The sequence below is a fragment of the Strongylocentrotus purpuratus genome, unplaced genomic scaffold, assembly GCF_000002235.5.
Source record: "Strongylocentrotus purpuratus isolate Spur 01 unplaced genomic scaffold, Spur_5.0 spur5_scaffold_11, whole genome shotgun sequence".
NCBI classification, from domain to species: Eukaryota; Metazoa; Echinodermata; class Echinoidea; order Camarodonta; family Strongylocentrotidae; genus Strongylocentrotus; species Strongylocentrotus purpuratus.
The window spans coordinates 7,706,531-7,726,997 of NW_022145596.1; the positions used below are offsets into that span (position 1 = coordinate 7,706,531).

General features: G+C 35.3%; 1 protein-coding gene across 11 annotated transcripts in view; it reads left to right on the plus strand.

Annotated features, from left to right (window-relative positions):
• Positions 1 to 20,467, plus strand: part of LOC591421 (arf-GAP with Rho-GAP domain, ANK repeat and PH domain-containing protein 1) — a 76,531-nt gene that overhangs the window by 50,272 nt on the left and 5,792 nt on the right. For 6 of the 11 annotated variants that reach the window (XM_030980534.1, XM_030980529.1, XM_030980531.1 and 3 more), the window contains 20 exons: positions 511 to 844; positions 1,050 to 1,111; positions 2,744 to 2,814; positions 3,389 to 3,494; positions 5,622 to 5,705; positions 5,937 to 6,045; positions 6,508 to 6,571; positions 6,945 to 7,017; positions 7,400 to 7,493; positions 8,087 to 8,299; positions 9,018 to 9,123; positions 9,951 to 10,035; positions 10,727 to 10,885; positions 11,318 to 11,386; positions 11,988 to 12,105; positions 12,460 to 12,578; positions 13,630 to 13,841; positions 14,610 to 14,651; positions 14,934 to 14,997; positions 15,485 to 15,520. In XM_030980534.1, coding sequence (XP_030836394.1) covers positions 511 to 844; positions 1,050 to 1,111; positions 2,744 to 2,814; positions 3,389 to 3,494; positions 5,622 to 5,705; positions 5,937 to 6,045; positions 6,508 to 6,571; positions 6,945 to 7,017; positions 7,400 to 7,493; positions 8,087 to 8,299; positions 9,018 to 9,123; positions 9,951 to 10,035; positions 10,727 to 10,885; positions 11,318 to 11,386; positions 11,988 to 12,105; positions 12,460 to 12,578; positions 13,630 to 13,841; positions 14,610 to 14,651; positions 14,934 to 14,997; positions 15,485 to 15,520 — 2,220 coding nt within the window. Of the gene's footprint in view, positions 1 to 510; positions 845 to 1,049; positions 1,112 to 2,743; positions 2,815 to 3,388; positions 3,495 to 5,621; positions 5,706 to 5,936; positions 6,046 to 6,507; positions 6,572 to 6,944; positions 7,018 to 7,399; positions 7,494 to 8,086; positions 8,300 to 9,017; positions 9,124 to 9,950; positions 10,036 to 10,726; positions 10,886 to 11,317; positions 11,387 to 11,987; positions 12,106 to 12,459; positions 12,579 to 13,629; positions 13,842 to 14,609; positions 14,652 to 14,933; positions 14,998 to 15,484; positions 15,521 to 16,962; positions 16,974 to 20,467 lie in introns of all 11 variants that reach the window. The other 5 variants (XM_030980538.1, XM_030980537.1, XM_030980539.1 and 2 more) reach the window with 2 other exon arrangements.

The window sequence follows — 20,467 nt, forward strand, 5'->3', positions numbered from 1 at the left end:
TATACATGTACATGTGAATGTATTTGCTTGTAAAATGCTATGTCTCCTTTAAAGAAAAACATGTAGTTGCCACTCGATGTGAATTTAACAATTTGGTTATCTTGATTACAAAATCTTGTTTTTCAGTGTGTGAACAGTACGACCCATTGTTTTCAGGCTGTTGCAGGTGTAGAATGCCTAGATGACTTGTCCTTGATTCTATTGAAATTCATGTTATATAATGGGTTATGGTAACCAGAATATATCTGATATTGTTTGATTTAAGTTGATTTGTACACCAATGACATATTGATGGATTTTTAAATTTATTTCTTTGAAAAGTTTGTCTTGTACATGTATATGTTGGGTATTATTCATAGCTTTGAAGGGACAGTATTCTTTTGGAACCTTAAATTTTATGTGTTCACAATAGAAATACCACTGTGATTCTTTTGATTACTTATTTACTTTTTTTTAAATTGTTTAAATATTTTTTTCTTCCAAAATTATTTTAATACAATAATTTTTCAGGAGCTTCTAGAGCAAAATAAGCACTACTCACAGCACCAGCAAGAACTGATGACCCAGGCTGCATACGCCACGTTAGACTCTGATATTCCAGCACCACAACAACAACCACAACAGCAACCGGCTTCACGGGATTCTCCTGTCCCCTTACCCTCACCCAGGAGACAGCCCATTGACCCAGCAAGCAGCGATGTGTCCCCCAAATTGCCGGCGAGGAAGGCACCCCCGCCCCCCAAGAATGCCCCACCTGCCGAGGAGATGATAAGCAGTGTGGGCAGCATCCAGGAGCAGATCAGGAAAGCGGGGTATCTGTACAAGACCGGCAGCAATAGGAGAGGTGAGAAGCTGGTGCTGTGTGGGTAGTGGTGATGGTGGTGGTGGTGGTGGTGGTGGTGGTGGTGGTGACAGTGGTGATGGTAACGATGATGGTGATTATTATTGATAATAGCAATAATGCTATTAATTCATTCCTATGATTATGATGAGGAGGAGGAGTCCTGTAACCTGGTATTTTTACTAAGTATTACCTTTTTTTTCTCCAGATTTCTTACGACGATACTGTGTTTTGGAACATGGAACATTCAGTTACTATCAGGACGAGAAGGTAAGTCTGGTGCATAGTTGTCTATTCATTGTCATAGGTCTCTGTGTGAACAGTGTGTCGATATACAGTGCACATGTACATTGTTCCATCCATTCTGAATATGATGTACAGTTCAATGTAATACATGTATTTGTGGATTATTAAAAACATAACTGAATTTTTAATTGCGCAGTTTGAACATATAAAATGCATTTTATGAAATTTAAAGAACAGAAAACGAACCATGATTAGGGAATTTGTACCAGTATTGATACTTTGCATCAAGTCAAGAATCGTTTATACTTCAGTATGTTACTCAATGAATATAAATCAATGTACGAGGACATGTAGGTTAATGGTGAATGGCAAGATAAAACAAAAAAAGCAAATAAAGATCATTGAATCAGATCAGTTATGGTTTGACCTTGGCACAGTCATTTGTTCTGGTTTCTACCAGTGTAAATACAACATGTAAAAAAACCATCAATAAATAGTAAATATGGTTTGATTGCTATACTCATGCATTATATGTACCGTATCGTAGTGATACATGCATTGTACATCCTGTTAGGTCTGTATAATGATAATAATAATAATAATAATAATAGTGGGTTTTTGTATAGTGCTCATACATGTATCTGTCATACTTGACACCGTGTGTGTGTATTTATAGAGAAATGAAATAAGAATATTTGTATGTTCATTTACTATTCCTCCATTTAGGAGAAGCAGGGGGAACAAATTTATTGACTAAAATTTTAGTGACATAAATAAACCATCAGTGAATACAAATAACAGATATGTAAAGATTGTTATAACATTTATTATGACACTCAATCAAACATGTGTATGTTGTAATGTCTTCAAGTTTGTAGGGAGATATACACTGTCGCTCATATAGTTGGAATATTTTTTTTAAACCCCAATTTATGGAATTATTTTGACAATGATTTATTCCTAATAGATCTAGATAATAGTATACATTCTCAGATTTTATTGAATAATAATTTGCCAGTGTTTGTTCTGAGTGACTGCCAACGCATGTGTATGCTACTATGCTTATCAACTAGGGGACCTACGCCCTTAAGTCATAAATTACAGTAATGAGGATTAATGCCCCACAAAAGGGCACTAATATGGCACATCGACACAGTTTTGATCCTGAGGCCTCACAGTTACGAGGCCATTGCTTTGCCACTGAACCACGACTGTACGCAGCGGGGGCTAGGGTAGAGGGCAGTTGCCACAAAAAGATAAGAAGAATATGCAATAAATTATCAATGTGTATGCTACTATGCTTATCAACTAGGGGACCTATGCCCTTAAGTCATAAATTACAGTAATGAGGATTAATGCCCCACAAAAGGGCACTATGTGGCACATCGACACAGTTTTGATCCTGAGGCCTCACAGTTACGAGGCCATTGCTTTGCCACTGAACCACGACTGTACGCAGCGGGGGCTAGGGTAGAGGGCAGTTGCCACAAAAAGAAAAGAAGAATATGCAATAAATTATCAATATTTCATTGAATTCCCCCCCCCCCCCCCCCCCGTCCCCAAAATATAAAAATCCTCTGTACAGCCATGCATTATGGCTCAAGGCATGGGCACACAATATCTCCCTATATTATCTTATATGTTCTTTTATAACAGACTAACCAGAGTAAGAAGCAGATTGAAGGGACAGAGATTGTGTATTTAGCCAATGCTCCTTCAAAACAAGGGTGAGTTGTTGTCAGATACTTTTCTTTCTTTCAAAAATTTACCATAATACGAGTATTTCATAGTAATTATTGTTCTTCCATGTACTTTGTGTTGCATGATTTAGATTATTCTAAAGGGGGGGGGGGGGGGAGGAGCAGTCAGATCTTTGAGTTGGCAACATATAATATAAATCACTGTTTTTTCCAGAATAATATTAGTATTATTTTTATTGCATTACTTGTATGTAATATTCATTATAATAATTTATTTATATTTGTCTTATGAATGAAGGCAAAATTGAAAGAATATACATATTATTTATTCCGATTTTGAGGAGACTATTCTGATTTTAATACATAAAAAAAAAAGGTTTGAAAAGTGATTTTCTGCTATGGCTGTAATATAAGATGTCTTGAATATCACACTATTCTTGTTCTGAACAGCCACGAGTATTGCTCCGACATTTGTGGCAATTTGAGGAGACTATTTTGATTTTAGTGCTGTAAAAAAAACAAAAAACCTTGAAATGTGATGTTTTGCTATGGCTGTAATATAAGACGTCTTAACTATCACACTATGCTTGTTCCGAACCAGCCATGAGTATTGCTTTGAGATCGGAACGACGATGGAAGGAAGACTCTACCTCTTTGCTGCTGAAGATGAAGCTGACAGGAAAAACTGGATGTACGCCCTCGTCAAGGTAATAATCCGTTCTTCAGCATTTTGTTTTTTTAAGGGGGGGGGGGGGGGCACATCCGGTTCATGCCCCCCTTAAAAACTTGAGTGGTGAACTTCAAGTTAGAAATACATTACCAAAATTGTGCACCCTCTTTTAAAAGTGATTTCCTTCTTTCTTTCTTTTTGGCAGAATTATTACTAAACAGGCACCCAGAGAAGATTATGACCTGTCCTCTTTCTTTTTTAATTTAAAAAAATTTAATTTGCATGCCATAATTTTTTTCTTCTGAATTGTGCCCCTTCTTGAAAAAAATGTGAGAAACATATTTTTAAAGAAAAAAAAGGGGGGGGGGGGCAACAGATGAGAAAGTTGATGAATTTTAATAGTTGTAATTGATCAAGTGAGATACATGAACAGGAACAGAAAAATTAGTTAAACTTCAAACCAAACACAAATCAGTGTGTGAACACTACAGTTGGCTTTGTGTACAATGTATTCAAATTATATGTATATACTTATTTACCTTGATAATATTGAACCCAATAGACCGGCTCACTAACATATTCAAATTTGTGGATGTTTATATCCTGGGGACCTAGTGACGAATTATTCCAGTAACCTGTTATTGATAAATGAACTACAATACTCAGAATCCCATATATAATTACATGTTGATATATCGGGCAAGCCTGAGGCAAGTTTTGGGGTCGTCAAGAACAACCTTTGTTTAAAAAGTATGCATCAAATTTGAATATGTTAGTAAACCTGTCTATTGTCTGACCTAGCAACAACTGAAGTTTGCATCACTATTGCAAGACAAGTCCTGGAGGGAGGTTACAAACACATGGGCGAATCAGTACTCACATACAAAGACAGAAGTTCCATAAATAGACAGACCCAAATGAATAACTTTCACCTGTTACTTCATGTCATTGAATTTCAATAGTCAGAATGCAGGTTGCATACATTAGTTGTTGCTTTGTTGGGGAAGCTTTAGGGTGGTCGCTGCTAGTAGCAACCATTGTTGGTAGAAGCATGCTTACAATTTGAATATCTTTTGTGAGCTAGTCTATTTGAAGTCAAGCACATTTGAGGGCAGGTGTATCATTGAATACTTAATGCTTGTTCATAAATGCATGCTAAAGAAATTGTCTTAGGTTTAGGTGGTTAGACTGTTGTTTAGTATTCATATATTCATGATACAATGTTTATTCAATGAACTCCATCAAATTCATCTTTGGGGTGGTGGTTTTGGAAGTTCGATTTGCTAACTGTCTAAAGTTGTACATGTTTGCTGGTCGGGTATATAAGTGAGGGCTTGCTCACTGATAGAACAGAGGCAGTGAGCGAGCAAGGCCAGTGTACAGTGATACATTTAATAGAAATGTGTACAAGTGATGAATGTCATCACATGTACATAACAAAAAACATTCACAACACATTCGCAAACACTATACAACATACACAATACTATTCAACATACAACCAAGGAGTTTTGGTAACTCCTTGAAACAACATACCATAACCCTAGCTAACTTTTATACTGTATTACTGGCCTTGTTATTATCTATTTATGCCAGCCTTTTTTCGCTGGTATAAATGGGTGATGCTAGTGGGCTGCGTTTTCGACCTGAAATCAATTTATGCTAATTAGATTTTAGGCAATTTTCAAACAAGTGTATATAGACATTGATCTACATTTGCCACACTCAACCCAGGTGATGTAATGGGTACCTGGCAGGCATTAATTTCTTGAAATGCTAGAGTTGCCGATAACGGCAGCCATGCTAAAGCCAGGGTAATAATATCCCTCTGCGCCTCAAAATAGTTTACTATATCGATGATGGCGCATAATAAATGCTGTAGTATTATTATGACTTTATTGATATGTTCCATGCTTTTATTTTCTAATGTGTTCAGTTCATGTGTATTTATATTAGCACAACATTTTATGAATGATTCTAATAGCTACAAAAACAGCTATGTTCATACATTTCAGATGTATAATGTACACTGCTTCAAGAGATTCTCATGAAAAGTTAAAAACTGTGGGGGTTTGAGGAGACTGGTACAGAGTTAAGGTAGTTAAGTTGGTGCATGTAGTATATTATATACTAATAATATGTTTGTTATGTCATTTCTTTCTAGTTCCAGACCCCAGAATGCATGTGGAAGGACTGTGATGATTATGAGTACGCAGGATTCTTGAGGAAGAAAGTTGGTCTATCGACGGTATGTAGTCTGTTTTTCTCCACTTTTATCCCTGCCCACCCCCACCCAAATATCTCTGAAAGAAAAAGAAATAGCCTGCATTTATGCTTGTTTACCTCTGGTGTGAAGATTTAAAAAGAATAATATCAATTCATATAGCTGTCCCAAGGCCATTTATAATGCTTCAAAATATTCTCAAAATGCCCTTTCGATATGGACTCGCCCTATATTTTGGCTTGTTTACATTTTCAGACGGCATGGCACAGGTTATGGTTTCTACTAAAAGGCAAACTCCTCTCCTTCTACTCAGCGGAGAAAGATGGCATGGAGATCATTGATCTGAGGAAAGCAAAGGAGATCAGTAAGTGAATTGACCTATGAACTTTTAGGATGACCTATATAATCGCCATGTAGACCTTCACAAAGAACAAGAACATTTTCATTTCCCTACACAAATCTGGTAACGTGTCCTTGCTGCTGGTTTTGAAGAAAAAAAGGTTTTGTTGCATCATGCGAAAATGGATTTGTTATTCGTTATTTGTTCCATAGAATAACGTTCTTACCCCCCAAATTTTTTTGTTGTAATTTTGTAAATAACATTCTCTTTATTTGTTGAGTGAATCATGGGCATTGAAATTTCAAGCGACACCTCTAGAAATGGTCAAGTGTCAATGGTCTTTGTATTTGTTTTCATCATACAATGAGGATGATAATAGCAATAAATCTGTTTTCTTTTAAAGCAAATTTCCTATAGAATACAAGATACTAACATAATAAGTGTGAAGACTGGTATCATTTGGCTTTGTTTTGTACCCTTTTACAGGTCAAGACCATGACGACGAGAGCAGTGAACAGATCAAGGACATTGCTATTGTCATTGAAGGAAGGTTAGTCTTTATCTTTATTCTCTCAAAGATAAACAAAAATATACCCCCCCCCCCATTTAATAATCATGCATTGATCTAATACAGGAAAACACAGAAACCAATTGTTGAAAGTTGTGAAGTTTTACACAAATTTGTATTCTAGATGATAACAAGATTATTCATTTCATGATTTTTTTTTTCAGTAAAAATAAAATTGTCTACTTTTCAAAGGATAAATAGCACAAATGATAAGAAACAAGAAGCTTGTAATCTCTGTATATTCTGACAAAGAATTAACTATTTATAGATTGACCCAATCCAAATATGTTTGTTTCTTTCCTTTGCTCAATTGTATAATTTGCTCATTACAAATCAATTTTGTTTCTATCCCCAGAACAATCTACCTCCGAGCAGACAAGCAGACAATTAGTGATGCCTGGATGGGTGCTCTTCAAAAGAGCTCATCGGTGAGTGCTTCACTCCATCATTCTTTAGTTGGATTTTTTGTGGAGATGTTATGTAGAAGTTATATAGAGGTTCTGGATTCAAATGGTGAGAATATTTCAGTTGAGATGCACATGTATGAGGTGTTCAAAGGTGAAAGGAGAATGTGCATATTATGTGAGCTATTATTATTAATATTATTCAATCCGTAACATTTGGTACAGTGTACTTCTTTTTGTGAGGGGGTTGGAGGGTTTGAAATTCTCGATACCATTTTCTTTTTTAACTTGCATCTGTAGCCAAACATTAATTTTCATACCCAGGCGAGAAAAAGGATGTTCTATTAAAGTGAGATCATTTCAAGATGACCTGATCATTAAAATGTTTTTTGTTTTGTTGATACAGCAAATCGGACCTGAGTTAGAGGATCAGCTTTTAACGGAAGAACATATACCTCACATCATCAAAGAGTGTATTGAATTTGTCTACATACATGAAGGTAGGAAATTTACCAACTGCAATTTAATATTGTATTGAGTATATTTGTTTTTGGTTGAAATAACTAATTTGATTTAATGTAATATAACTTGGAATGATTTGATTTTGTAAAGTTGATTGATAAAAGATATACAGTGTATCTTTACTAAAACATCGCAGTATGATGCAGTTGGGAACAGATTCTTGGAAAGTTTAAACTATATGATTGTCAGTGCCTTTCGGCGAGGCACATTGATAAAATTAGAAAGTAAAACATATTGGGTTATGATTAAGGTTGGGTCAAAAGTTGAACATTTGGTTAATGTATGATATTGACCTCAGAGTAATTATTACCGGAGCATGAGCCATGCAACTGATTTAAGAATACAATTGAAAAGTGAGTTCCAGTTCTATTTCCATTCTAACTTGGTCATTGTCATTGTCCATCATTTGACATACCAATCTTGTCATTTGCCACTACCGGTATGTATTATCTATAAATGGTGCTTGAACAACCTAAAGACTGAGCGGAACAGCCTCCAAGATTCTGTATTGTCTTTGTCCTTGCCACATTCACTGTCATTGTTACTTTTATTGTGCACCTTCTTTGAACAGGTCTCGAACAGCAAGGCATCTACAGACTGAGCGGAACAGCATCCAAGATTCAACGGGTGCGTGAGATGTTCAGGACCAACCCGAGGGCCGTCAGGATAAGCAGAGAAGAGTTTGAGGTGAACGATGTGACCGGGGCGCTTAAGAAATACTTCCGAGAGCTCCCAGACCCGGTACTCACCAAGGAGTGGTACTCTAAGTGGATCGAGGTGGCGGGTAAGATGTGGCTTGTTATGTTATTCAGAGTCTCTCGTGCCTTACAGAGGAAACCTACCTTAAAGCCCATCTGTACTAGTGTACAGGAGGGATTAGACCACCCTGCAAGGTCCCTGGACAGGTGGTTATCTCATCAAATCAGCTCTCAATTAACATAAGAAAAAGAGGATCATGGGGGACCAATGGTTTCCGATTCGGCATTGTTTTCTATATAGAGGGAGCAAGTAGCTACAAGTAGTACAGTGGGCCTTTAATCCATTGAGTTTGTCCTTCTAGTATAATGTAACTCATTGGGATGTGCAGGTTTACCACTACACCAGGGTTCCCTGTACTCTACTCTTTACAAAGAGTGAGGTTCTTAACATGCAAATATGTAACTCTCCTACACTCAAGATTCCAAAGAGAGTGTTTCCCCAGGTACCGGACCTGTTTGGATGGAAAAGGGTAGGGGCGTGTTAGCACGCGATGCAGACGGATCCGTATGTAGATGCAAACCTGCGATATATGGTTAGACTGTCAGACACTTTACCTATTCAGCAAACTCTCCACCCGATCTACAACTACAAGAATCAAGTCTGCAAATCAGCAGGAAATATTAGTATGCCTATTCTGTGGGGGAGATAAATGAGTAATTGAATATCAATGCTTTTTGTAATGACATACAGTGGACATCTTTTGTTACTATAATGCTCATTATGTTTTTGTTCTCCTTTTGCAGATTACACAGACCATTCTGTCAAGCTGGAGTGGTACAAGCACATACTGAGCTGCTTACCAAAGGTTCACTACTATACACTCAAGACCATCATTGCACATCTCATTAGGTACAGTCTTAGTTCTAGTGTAGACTTTGGCTTTAGTGTGCATTTAAACACCAAAATGATAACACTTTAATAAGCTGCACTGAACATTCTTGTGCAGAGTTTAGTTTTAGTGTTCACAAATCTAATTGGAGCGTGTTCTAATATAAGTTTGGTTTTTAGTGTTCATTTTAACACACAATGATAATACCACTAGACAGTAATTGAGATGTTTTTTTATGGTGTAATTTCTTCTTGTACTGTAGCCATCTTCAAAGCGCTTATTGTGGATATTTGTGTTAGTTTTGAAATATTGTAGATTTGTTATTCATTAGAAAATCAGTCATGCATGTACACTATACATGTAGCTGTGTGCTTTACTGTAAAGTTTAAATACTTCCCAGTGATTCCATGAATAACCTTTAACGACTCATTTCCTTTGCCTCTGTTCTTCCGTATGCTAGTGATTTGAAATGGATCTTTAACTTGTTTATGTTCTATTTTTTCCTCTAATTGAAATGTGCACCTTTTGCTTGCTTTTGTTTCCTTTGTCCAGTTTGCAAAAGGTACAGAGACAGATAGGTTCATGAGCAAGTAAAGTTGAATAGTATGGTCTTACCAGCTGATTGCATCCTATCCTCTCTTGCCATTCCACCCAGAAAACTTCTGGCATTAAACAATTATTCATTTCCTTATTCATTAATATAAAAGTGGAGAAGGTACCTGCAGGGCCGCATGGGGGCGCTTTATAAGAGAACCCTCAACATAGATTATCATTAAATTTATCTTCTCTGCAAACTTTAATTCCGTTTTTCTTCTTTTCTCATCTTTTCTCTTATTGATATCTTCAGAGTGAAGGAGAAGGAACGGATCAACAAGATGACGGAGAAGAACCTGGCATCAGTCTTTGGACCTACTCTCATGGCACTTCCAGATGTAAGATTGCCTTTCTTTTACATATCCCCAATTTGTTTGTGCGAAGAAAAACCTCCCATTGAGAGCTTCACGACTATAGTTTCTCCACAAATAAAAGATGGGTACCAGTGTCATGCATGAATATAATAATAATAGTGAACATTTATAATGCGCCATGTCTGTCAAAAATGACACTCCTGGCGTAGTTGTATGGAAATTGTATAATTGTGGGCATACCATCAAGTAATTCAAGAAAGAAAGTATGAAAAAATTGTGGGAGTTCCCAAAATTAAGAGATGTTGCTATGAACTTCTTCAGCTTATTTTTAAGGAGATAACTCTCCTCATGCCAAATTTCATAACATGTCATTTGGCAACGGATTAAAGATGGGAAAGGGGGGGGGGGCACAGATTCCCTTCCCAGCTGGAACACCATCAGAATACCCCTTCATTTTTTTTTTTAGGGTAAAGGGTAATGAGAATATCTTGAAACAAATGATTATGCAACATAAAATGTATTATAGATATACCAGGAATAAATGAACGAAACAAAACACAAGTACTTAAAAATACTATTCAAAGAGAACAGCCAAGAAACTGTCATTGCAGCAAAATACATCTGGGTGATTGTGTGCAGAATGAATTTATATTTTCTAAATGATTTCTGAAGACCATCAATTAGCATGCTATACATGTATTCTCTTTTGGTGCAGTCTACCTTCGGCAATGCTGAGAAGGAGATCGCCGTGATCGGTGACCTTATGACCTACTTCATGTGGCTGTTTGACGTGAGTGAGAAGGAATGGGCAGAGGAGGAGAAGAAGGTCAAGAAACTGACCGAGATCCATCAACTCTTCAATGCCAAACCCAAGGTCAGTAGAACAGTATCTCAAAGTTCAGCCATTTTGAAGTTGACCTATTGAACTGTATTTGACCCCCACAGGGCCTGTTAGTTTATTAACCTGTGTGGAAAAAAAAGGCAACTTTTTTTTCTTCTTCAATTCAATGTATTTTATTCACTCATTGTAGCCAAAAGCTAAATTACAAGTGAATTTACAGAATTTAAAACATTGAAAACATCATACAAATTAAGAAGAATCATACACAATATTCTAGAAATACATATAAATATAAATAAAAGGAACTCTGTGTCATGAGAAAAGTTTTTTTTAGCATTGTTCCTATTTCAATGTCCATCATGTTTTAAGAGTAGTTTCATGTATCTACAGTGTACCTTGAAGTTCACAATTCGTATAATATGACATACTTAGTTACACATGTAAATGTATTTCTTTCTTCTATAGCAATCAAATGCAATTGTGATGCCCTTCTACATCAGGAATAAGAATGAAGGAAACAGCATAACCCTTCCGGTGAGTGTTTAAATATTATTTTAAGGCAATTTATTGTAAATATTTCTTTGGGTTTTGATTTTAAAAATGTATGTTGCTATAATTGATCAATTTATCATGTAGAAAACTTGCCCAAACCATATTTTGTTTTTTGTATGCAAATCTCTTAGATTTTTTTTTGTGTGTCTCTTAACCCCTTGCCTACTGGAACAGCATGGCCCCTGTTTTAAGCCTAGGCAATGAATGAATTCAGTAGGCAACATTTTAACTAGCACTATGCATATATATATATATACACCTTTCACCTGCGCACCTTGGCATCTCTGTGTCGCTACACACACGCACTTACACATCTGCAAGAATGTTCAGCAGTGAAGGAGGCAGATTATCCTGAAGAAGAAGAAGAAGAAGAAGAAGAAGTAATATATCTTCTGCATATATAGTTTTAATCAAATAGACAAGCATGCACTGCTATTCAGGTAACATTTACATTTAGCACACAAGTTGTACTGATTTCTTGGTCAGCTCAAAGAACCTTATACAAATATAATATATAAATATATTTAAATTGATATAGAGATAAATTGTTGATTTCTGATTATTGTTTGTTTTCGTTGTGAAGGTGCAAGAGTCTATGACAGCCAAGGAGGTTGTAGAGAGCGTCGTGAAGAAGCACAACTTACCGACCCTTGATGGGAAACCATGGGGGTTGTTTGAGGTGATAGAGAATGGAGAGTTAGGTAAGTCCAGAACTTTTTCTTTTTGTATGTTGATGGGTCCTATTTGAATAGTGCAGTGGGTACTTAGCGTGCAGAGGTGTTTTGCCTCCATTTAATGTCCTCCTCATAGAATGTTCTAAACAAAAATGATCTATTACTGTTTTGTTTTACACAGAGAATGTTGTTTGATCATGATGTTGTTCTAACTAAAACTGAAAAAAAGAAGAAGAATGATCTATTAAACACTTTTTTCTTGTTCATGTTTGTTTATACTGCATGATGTTTGACTACGCTGTACATGAAGCCATAATACTAAAACTATTTAAACAAAAACTACTTTCATACTTTTCTTTTGATGTTTTATTTATCATGTAGAGAGAATGATGTTTGACTATGAGAATGTTCTAACTGAAGTTGGAGCATGGGATCCAGCGTCAGCAGCAAATAACTATCTATGCATCAAACAGAACAGCTTGTTACATAGCATGGAAGTGGTAGGTTTCAACATTTATATGTCTTTCTATCTCTCTCTCTTTCGTACTATCTCCCACTCCCATGTCTTTCTTACTATTTCTCACTCCATCTTTCTTCTTGCTTTCCATTATATCTATCTTAATACCTCTCAATCTATATCTTTCTTTTTATTCATTTCATGTACAAGACTATCTCTCTCTCTTATTTTTTATTCAATTTGCATCCATATTCCTCTCTCGTACATGCTCTGTTACTTCTCCTCTCTTTCAATCTCTCTTACTACCTCTCTCTCTACCTCTTTCTTACCTTTTCTTTTTATATTCTTCCTCTGTCCTTTATTTTCCTTTTTCTGCCTTATTTTAATATTTTTTCTTTTCATTTTTACTTTTACAGCAAGCATAAAAATGTCATAACTCTTTTGCACAGAGTATGACTGTTATACTTGAAACTCTGTAACTCTTTCTCAAGCTCTAAAAGTTCTTATCGGGATACTCCTTTTGTCAGTAAATTTAAACTTGTGTTTTGATCTTAAAAACCCTTGATGTCCAACATTTCAATCCAAGAAAAACTCCTGACGACGGATAGTCAACCTGTTTGAAACGTCGAGCCACTCATCCTCTCCAAGCGCTATAGTTCTCTTTAGAACTATAAGCTAAGAAATATAACAAACAGTCCTTTTCAGGACTACACACCCCCAAGAAAGATTACCAAGTCAGAGTCCTTTCCAGGACTCCTCAACCCTCCCTCTCTCTCTCACATGGTGCACCCGCAAGCCTACTGTATAAGAAAAACTCTGTAGCTTTTGAAATTTCAGATTTACAACATGTAAACAAAAATCATCAAATTTGAGGCCAACGCCCCATCATAAGAAAGACGATATTGACAATACAGATGAGGATGATGCTGTGGATGATGTTGATGATGACGACAAAAAAATGACGATGATGATGATGATGATGAGAATGAAGGAAGAGATGATATTATAATGAAGATTGAAGAGTTGACACAGAAATTTTACCTTGAATATTCTGATAATGACATCGCTTTAACTTTGACCTTTATTATTCTTAGTTCTTGAAGAGTGTGACTTCCAGTGCCACCATCAAGTATGCCGATAGCTCCAAGAAGTTCAAGGACTACTACTTTGAGATCCAGGCCAACACCATGCGTTTCTGCAGGACCGGGAACAGGGCCAGCGGGAACCCCATCAGCAATTGGGATATCGTCCCTCTCAGGATCTACATGGGTATTGGAGCCAAGTTCAAGAAGAGCGCCCCCTCGAGGTAAGATTTTGTGCAGTTCTAGATCTTAACGCCCCACTGCACTACTTATAGCTACTCTGCCCTCTATATTGCAAACAATGCCTGATCGGTGCCTGTTGGTCCCCCACGATCCCCTTTTTCTTATGTTAAATGAGAGCTGAGTTGATGAGATAGCCACCTGTCAGTGACCTTGATGGGTGGTCTAATCCCTTCTGTCCAAACTAGTACAGTCAGCCTTTAATGTATAATAATCTTAATGGATTCAGATCGTCCGCAAGTCTTTCAGTCAGTTGCAAATTTACAAACTCGCAATCTCTATGTACAGAGTTGTGATTGATTTGAATTGCAGGGGTTTATAAGGTAGGGCACAGTTCATGTTATTGTATTGTGAATAAAACTGTCTAGAAGTTATTCGGAACTGATTGAATAGGTACTACTGGAAGAATGATTGTACATTGTGAGGTTTTGGTATCATTGAAAAAACATATTTACAATCTTTCTGAAAAATTGTTATATATAGAAAGGCACCAATCACAGATAAAGGTATATGGGACCACGCACACATCTGGCATCAAAATTTGGCCTAATTCCATGGTATATGAGAACATACATATCTGTACATAGAGAGCAATATTTTCATAGGAAATTGCAACTACAGGGTGTATGATTTTGTTGTCACATGGAATTATAAAGCTGACCAATTTTTTTCTCACCTTTACCAGAACTGAATATTTTCTTTAATCAGAAATCATTTTAACTTTGTTTTTTATTTCATCTTTTTATCAACAGATGGGCCATTACATTCCTCTCTCCTGGAGAAAAGGATTACAAGTAAGAAATATAAAAAGATATTCACTCTGAAAATTGAGTCCAGTAAACACGCAGTTAAAGACATTCAATTAATCATATTTTAATCAATTTTAATATTTAACCTCTGTTTTTTTGTATTATAAAATACCATTTATACACTTGACTACTTCCATAGTAATGTGTAATAACGGCAAAAAATACATTAACTGTAAAAGTAGAATATAATACTATAATATTGTTGTTGATATACACTGTACATACATTATTTCCCTCATTTTATTTGTTCATTATTTTCTTTTGTAGGTGTCTATGCTTTGACTCTGAGAGTGTTCGGACCATGTGGTTAGCAGGACTCTTCAGGTGTAAGGTAAGTCCTATGGTGGAACAACGGACGGGGGATGTACACCCTAAAAGATTGACTTAACACCAGATTAATTTCTACCAGCTGAAGCACTTAAAGAGTACATGTGGACACTTTTAACACTGACATGTGCTAAAATCTAATTTAAAGAAAAAAGTTTAAGGTTTACAGGTATTTATGTAAGTAATATTGAAGTTGCTTTCAAATTATTGATTTTTTAAGAAAAAAATTAAAATTGTTACGATTGGAAAAAAATCTTTAGACAAAGTTCTGAATATGGAGCTCTCATGTTGTATGGATATACTTATGAGTGTTACTATTCTTGTCATAATGAATTTTTTTTTATTATCATCATCACCATTATTGATTAGCACTTTCCTTTAATGATCATTGTAAGCATTATCATTATCCCTCGTTCTTAACATATTTTTACATAGATTGATTTTAAGAACCATTTTGTATGCCATGTTGATTATGCTTTTCCTCCTTATAGCTGGCCGGTGCAGCAGCGTATGCTTCCAATCTAAGAGTAGGTATCCGAGATGATGATGATGACGACTTCTTTACTGCTTGTGATTGTTTCTTGACTGCCGCCCTCTATATAACCGTCATGTGCTATCACTTTCAAAGTAAAGCTCTCTATTCTGGCAGTGCTCTCTTTCCAGCAATGTAGTTAGTTCAAACTGTAACTATTTCTGGTCTGATAAACATGTAAAATCATTCTTAGAATTCTTTGATCGTCAAAAAAAAAAAAATGCAATTGTGTTCTGTTATTCTTGATTAGAAATAGAATACTAGTGTCAATACTTTTTTCTATTCCAATTGCTTTTATCGTTCATAAACATAAATCAAACTTTCCTAAGTTGAGGCGGAAAAAAAGGCGAAAGTTGTAACACTTTTCCGCAGACTTATTGTTAGAACAGGATCTTTAGTTTATCTTTTCTAGCTGTGTGATGCTACTGATGGATGAAATTTTATTTGGTATAACATATATTTGCCTCGGACCCCAGCCTCTGATATTTTGGGCTGAGTATTAGAGCACTGCCAGGAGAAAAGAGACAACCTTGAGGTACACCATCACACACTATCCACTTCAAGCAATGCATTATGGGATGGCTTACGCTACATCTTCTGTGCTATATATATATCCAACACTCGCTATGATTTGCTTGTTAATCATTTGATTACTTTTGCGCTTAATTCAGGTATGACATTTTATTTATCATAGACCCATTGGGCACTGTCATTAAATATTAAAAACAACTATTTTTTCTGACAGTAATCGTTGCTTTTATGGGGGAGGGACTCCTAAAAAAAATACTGTTTTGAGCTGAGCATTATACCTTCTAGCTTGATAATTTGGTTTGATTTTCCATATTGATAATAGAAGAATTGTGGGGGGGGGGGGAATTATTTTCTTTCTCTTCACTGATCATAATTTGATTTAAAATTCTTCATAGTGCAGTTATGAAGAGATGCACATTAAATATTATTAAAAACAAGAAATATTCATATTTTCTGTGTCAATAAAAGAAAAAACTGTAATTACATGTATCGGTACATGTGTTTAGCTATCGACATATAAAGTTGGGTATAGGTTCAACTTTGAGGGTTAAATAAGACTGTCTTTTAATACTAGAAACAAAAAAGAATACGTAGACACCCTTTTTTGGATAACTTTGGAGTGGATAATGAACATGTGTATGTGTATATCGCTAGGGAACTTGCTTTGAAAGTGTTACTGGCATGCATGTTTGTATAAACCTCCATGTACTAACAACCCTTGCTTTGTTTCTCCTCTTTCCTAGCGGTTAGACATGTAGCTTGTTTGCTGTGGATGATTATACTACTTGATGTTTATTTACTTTTACATGTATATTAATAGTTGGCGAGGCTTTTCTAACACAGTCTTGTTTTTTTGTGTTCTTTCCCTTTGCTTCTTTGCAATATCTATCTTTATTCTCCGCTCAGTTTCGCAAAACGTAAGTGTGAAGTGTGTTCCAGTAACCTTAACGTAGAAAGGTGTAAACCACCTAATATGCGTTGACCGTTTTTAAAATTGTTATCATGTGGCAAAGTTTTATTCTTACTGGAATACCACACCTGGACAATTACTTCCAGATAACTAGAAGAAAAACATTCAAAGGGGGGGAATGACTCAGTCGTTTTTTGTTTTCATTTGGGTGGGGGGGGGGGGGGCTTATAAAAGTTTCAACACTTTATTAGAAATTCTGAACTATATATGTCGCATGTAAAGGCATGGTTGATACTGATAAAGGACCCCCTTTGTAAAATAAATATAAATTAGAAAGATGTGCGTGTAATTTTAGTGAGCACAATTTCAATTGCTTTTTTTATTTTGCAGTTCAGAAAAGTGGCACAACGAAGCTCTGTGCACAAACTTGCAGTTAATGCATGCTCTTCTTTCTTAAATGTTTAGAAAGAATAGACAAACCCTTTTCATGAACTCCTCTTATTCGGTTAAAGTATAGTTTAAAGCCCCACTGTCCTACTTGTACCTACTTGCTCCCTCTATATAGAAAACTTCCCCAATCGGTGCCTGTTGGTCCCCCATGATCCTCTTTTTCTTATGTTAGTTGAGAGCTGAGTAAATGAGATAGCCACCTGTCAGCGTCCTCGCTGTGTGGTCTAATCCCTTCTGGCCCAGTAGTATTGACGGTCTTTAAGATGTATGTTATGGTTATATTGGGAAAAAATGCACCAATTCATAATACATTTCTTAAACAAGTGTATATATGTTTATGTACATTTCTTATAAATACACAGAGTTACTTAAGTAGGCATCTGATGATACTGTAATTTTCATGTTATAAAAATGTATCATTCACATGTAGTATCAAGAATACTTTTGTAATTTGTGGAGAAATTATTTAATCTTTTATCATGTATTAAGTTTTATTATATTTGAATAAAGTCACATATTTACTAGTAATATACAAGTATTGGACTGCACTAAGCCCAGTTTTGCACTTGGTACTATTCATTTTGCAATTTGGAATGCACAAAAACGTCACTAAAAATTGGGGTTATGTTGTTGTTAGTGCCATGTTGGACCAACTTATGACATGTATGACATAGCAGCATGCTATGTAGGCAATTTACATTTGGACTATTGAAATACAGTTATTTGCGACAGATGGATGAAATATATTGTAGTTTGTCAAGGTACTTGATAAAGATGTGTGCATTAGAATTTCAATTCATTACAGAAATGGCCAATAGAACTGTTTGCCGGAATTATTCTATTTTTTTCATTCAAATTACATTTAAATAATTTGTATAATTTTTTTTCCTTTTTTTTTTTTAACATACTGTTGTGAAACAACTGCCCTAAAATGTTATATTGATCACAAAGTCAATAGAAAACTAAGGTTAAAACATACTTGAAGAGAAAATATTCTCGAAAAGAATGAAACACCGATAATACCAAAATAACAACAACAAAATACCTACTTGTAAATAAACTGTAGGTCCTAATATGGAAAAAATGCATGAGGAATGGACATTTCTGCATTGAAAGTGTGCGCGCGTGTGGTTGTAAATTTTGTTTTAATGAATCTTTTTTTTTGCTTGAAATTCCTTTTTTTGCCATCATGGTTTCTTTTTTGGTCGCATAGGGTTGGCAGCTCTGCAAGTTTAATGCATTTATAATTTTTGTTATTAAAGTGCCATGTTATAAATGATTTCATTCACCTGTTACAAATAATTGTGTTTCAATAGTCAGAATGTGAATTGCATACATTAATTTATGCATGCTTCTCTCCAGGACCCCTGGTTACTAATTGATGCATCTGTTATGCAAAGTGGCATTCCTGTGGATAAAATTCAATTTGCATACATCAGCTGTTGCTAAAAAATAGCAAGCTTTGAGTTGTCAAAGGAAACCTTTGTGCAAGAAGTGGTATAGCAGGTTTATTACGGTATTTGGTAAACAGGTTTATTGTCAAACACACCAAGACAAAATGGCGGTCTTTAATGCACCAAAGTACATACCATGATGCACAGGTGGAAGCATTCTGTTCAAAGGGAAATAGAGGTTATTCATGCAACACCTCCATTACTTTGGGAGTGACATCCCTCCATGTTTAAAAGATCTGTGAGCATGTGGGGTCATTTTACCATGTGCTACATCTATGAACTGGTCTATTTGGGTGTTACAGTACATTAATAAGTGCTGTCAAATGAATTATATTTCAGTAGGTGGTGAGTTTAACCTGAGATTAGATCTGGATATGTATAAGTACTATGAAAGGTGTTATTTTTTTTTGCATGGTTGCTATGTAAAAATGTTGATAGAAACAGACAGAAAAACAGAATTTGGTGAATGGTCCATGTATGCATTTGTTGTGCAGGTCTTTATTTTAGTTTAAACAGATTTCTAACCTATATTTATTGGGGAGGGGGAGCATGTGGAGAAGAAATCAATACCTCGCATCTTTAATGGTGGATTAATCTATGTAAAATAGGTAGAAATTTAATATAACGACTTAGTCATGCCCTATTCTTTCTTTAATGAAGTTGACTATTGTCTTGCACAAGATTTGTATACGTTTTGTTCCCTGAAAAGAGGGAGAGGGAGAGGGAAAGAGAGAGAGTGCGAGGGAGAGAAAGATGTGCTTACTGGAAATGAAATGTACAAAAGTTTATACATATGTTAAATAAGTTATTTTTTTTTAATATTAGGAGAAGGGAAATTGCCAGATATTATTTTTGTAAGCAAATAATTTGTTCTTCACACAATTCTATTTTTTTTTAAATTTCCAGATATTTGATTTCCATACATGTACAAAACTCTTATTGGTTTATTTTTTTCTAACATAATGTGTATGTATTTACTTAGGTGTCATTAACCTATGCTACATTTTCTACTTGTTTTAGTGATATTGTTACTTGACTTTCGCTTTAGAATGATCAACAACATTTACTAGTTTCTTTTTATTGTTAATTTCCTCAAGCCATAAAAAGAATGCTTTTTGTTTGGCTTTAACTGTCAATGGTGTTTGCAGTAGTAGCATACTACATTTGTCAATCTTTGGGGGAAAAAAAAAAGATATAACAGCAAAGTACTGAATAATTTTGCTCACAAATAAAATTAATTCAAACCAGTATCTGATTCTTTCTCTCCATGTTCAAGTCCCTATACATAATGTAGATGTAAATGAAAGTAATCAAATTAAATGCATGTTTATCATTTACATTCTGTTCTTGCATGAAAAAAGTAGCTATTATCTCCGTGACTTGCATGTAAAAAGTTACATTCCTGGTGATGTGCAGGACTGCATACAACTCATATTTTGTTATTAAAAATATCTAAATCTATGATATATACATATGTACATAGGGGGAAAAAAAATTCTTCTAGTTTTAACAATGATTAAGATATTATAAATGATGTAAGAGAGATTATTTGTTTTGTCTATGTTTATCTTAAAATGAATAGATGCTCAGTCTAAAA